We start from the raw sequence: 2,214 nt of genomic DNA, 5'->3' as shown, positions 1-2,214 counted from the left end.
AGAGTCAAAGGTTTGGTTTTTATATTTCTACTCCTTTGGACTTTCCATTGGAAATAATTTGATTTCTTGTTTGAACTAAGCTTCCCGGTTCTTTTAGTGTTAATTTCAAGTTGTTTCCAGAGAAGAGAATATTGTCAGCATTACCTTCAATATAGTCATAAAGTGACAGTATGATCAAGTGATAAAGGCATTCTCAAGTTAATGAGTAATTGTCTCTTACTACATAATTGCAAACAGAATCTTCATCTAGAATTCCTTTCTTTCTTTTTTCTTTTTTTTGCCTGTTAATATAAAAAAAAAGCAAGCAGGCAGATGACAGCTTTTTTCCTTTGACTAAGGATTGATGTATCTGCCTGCTAGGATGACACAAAAAATATGCTAACTATAAACTGTAAAATAACTAAATATATATATATACACATACAAATAGATGGCATATATATTGATATTGTTTAGGCAGCTTATACTTAAAATACTTATCAGGGCACAATGAGTCCTGGAGACCCTCAAACATAATTTAATAATTAGCTGGCCTAAATTTCAAATATAGAATTACCAGGTGTCTAGTCCTGTTCAGTAAAATTAAAAATACATGCAGGGACAATGGGACTGCTCCTTACTGTGCACTGGGTGGTTACGAGGGTGTATACATAATAAAAATTCATTGAGCTGTATATGTAAGATTTTGAATCTTACTGTATATAAATTACACCTCAAAAATAAAGCTATAAAATAGAAACAAATCGCAATATGCAATTGGTCTTTTAATTATCATTTCAGATTTGCTATATTTTAATTACTAATCGATACTTAAGAGCGGCTTGAAACACCTTTTTTGTTTCTCCTTGTGTCTAATTATCTTTCAATAAACTAAGTTTTTCAAAAAGAACTTGTGATCTTCTCATAAGGCGAGAAAACCTTTAACTTACCCGTTGGCAAGTAGGAGGGTGTAGTAATTACGTCCAGAATTTCGTTTTTTATGGGGTACTTCAAGCCACGGTATTCAGATGGCAAACGGGTCTCACTGAACTAAAGAACCTCTCCCAAAGATGCTGTGAATCTATTTTCCACCCCCAGTTTCTTGAAATTCACTTTTTCCCCCTGGATGCCACTAGAGGTTGGTGGTTTGAAAAACATATCTATGCACACCTGATTTGAATATATTTTTAAAACGATTTGCCTTTATGTTTTTATTTCCCTGCTTTCTAAACCTCCATGCTCTGACGTCTAGTCTACTTTCAGTCCAATCTCCAGGCTGAGTTTCTTTACTCTGCGGCAGCTCAGGAAACCACAACTTGGAAAAAAAAAAAAACCCTTATAAAACATCCGGAAAAAGGGGGAAGACTACGACTCCCAGAATGCAATGCTCCCAGGTCTCGCCGGCCCTCCGGCTGCCCAATGACCGGGCTCCACTAGCATCCTCTCGTCCTATTGGTCAGCTTTCCCGTCAGTAAGGGCGGAGCGGAGAGGGCCCCGGATGGTACATTTCCCGCCACAGCGAGGCGCCGCTCGGAAAACCCGGAGAAGAAGCAGCTCTCGGTTGGATACTCTCTATTCTCGCGTAAGAGGATTCAGCCAATAAGAATGTAAATACCCTCCAAGATACCCCGCCCCTTCCTTGAGGTTACTTTTGTTGGCGGGAAAAGTTGGGAAGTTTTCGTGCCGGGGAAGAGTAGGCCGAGGGCCCTCCACACGGCTCCGGTGGCAGAAGTTTCCATTCGGCGAGCATGGCGGGGACCGTGGTGCTGGACGATGTGGAGCTGAGAGAGGCGCAGAGAGACTACCTGGACTTCCTGGACGACGAGGTGAGAGGGGCGCCGGGTCGCGAGACTAGGGTGCTGGGAGCCTCAGGGCCGCGCAGGGGCCGAGGAAGGCCGCGGGGCTCCAGGCTGCGGCGACGGGGCAGCGGCTCGGGACCTTCCGCCTTGGTCTCGTAGCTTTCCTAGAGGCGGAGTCAGTGGTTAAAAGCGATCCTGTGACTTAGTCCCAGGTACAAATTGTGGCCGGGTCTCGCGAAAGGCAACAGGCTTCCTCCACTTGCAAACCAGCTGCAAAGACCACGTTGATCACTCTCTGCTGTCTTAATTTGAGGGGAGGGTGAGGGGAAGGACGGCAGGAAAACGGTAGTGATCCTCCGCGTTTTAGGGTCCCCAGGTTTTTTTTTTTTTTTTTTTTTTGTGGTATGCGGGCCTCTCACTGTTGTGGCCTCTCCCG

At 43.9% G+C, this 2,214-nt stretch overlaps 1 protein-coding gene across 1 annotated transcript in view; it reads left to right on the top strand.

Moving 5' to 3' along the window:
* The first annotated feature begins 1,513 nt into the window (after positions 1–1,513).
* The window catches only part of MCM3 (minichromosome maintenance complex component 3), an 18,300-nt gene continuing 17,599 nt past the window's right edge, over positions 1,514–2,214 (top strand). The window contains exon 1 of the mRNA XM_007113970.4: positions 1,514–1,805. Within this exon, the coding sequence (XP_007114032.2) occupies positions 1,728–1,805 (78 nt within the window). The 5' untranslated portion in view covers positions 1,514–1,727. The remainder of the gene's footprint in view (positions 1,806–2,214) is intronic.

This window comes from Physeter macrocephalus, chromosome 18 (assembly GCF_002837175.3).
Source record: "Physeter macrocephalus isolate SW-GA chromosome 18, ASM283717v5, whole genome shotgun sequence".
NCBI classification, from domain to species: Eukaryota; Metazoa; Chordata; class Mammalia; order Artiodactyla; family Physeteridae; genus Physeter; species Physeter macrocephalus.
The sequence above is the reverse complement of the archived record's forward strand: the minus strand, read 5'-3'. Positions and strand labels throughout refer to the sequence as shown.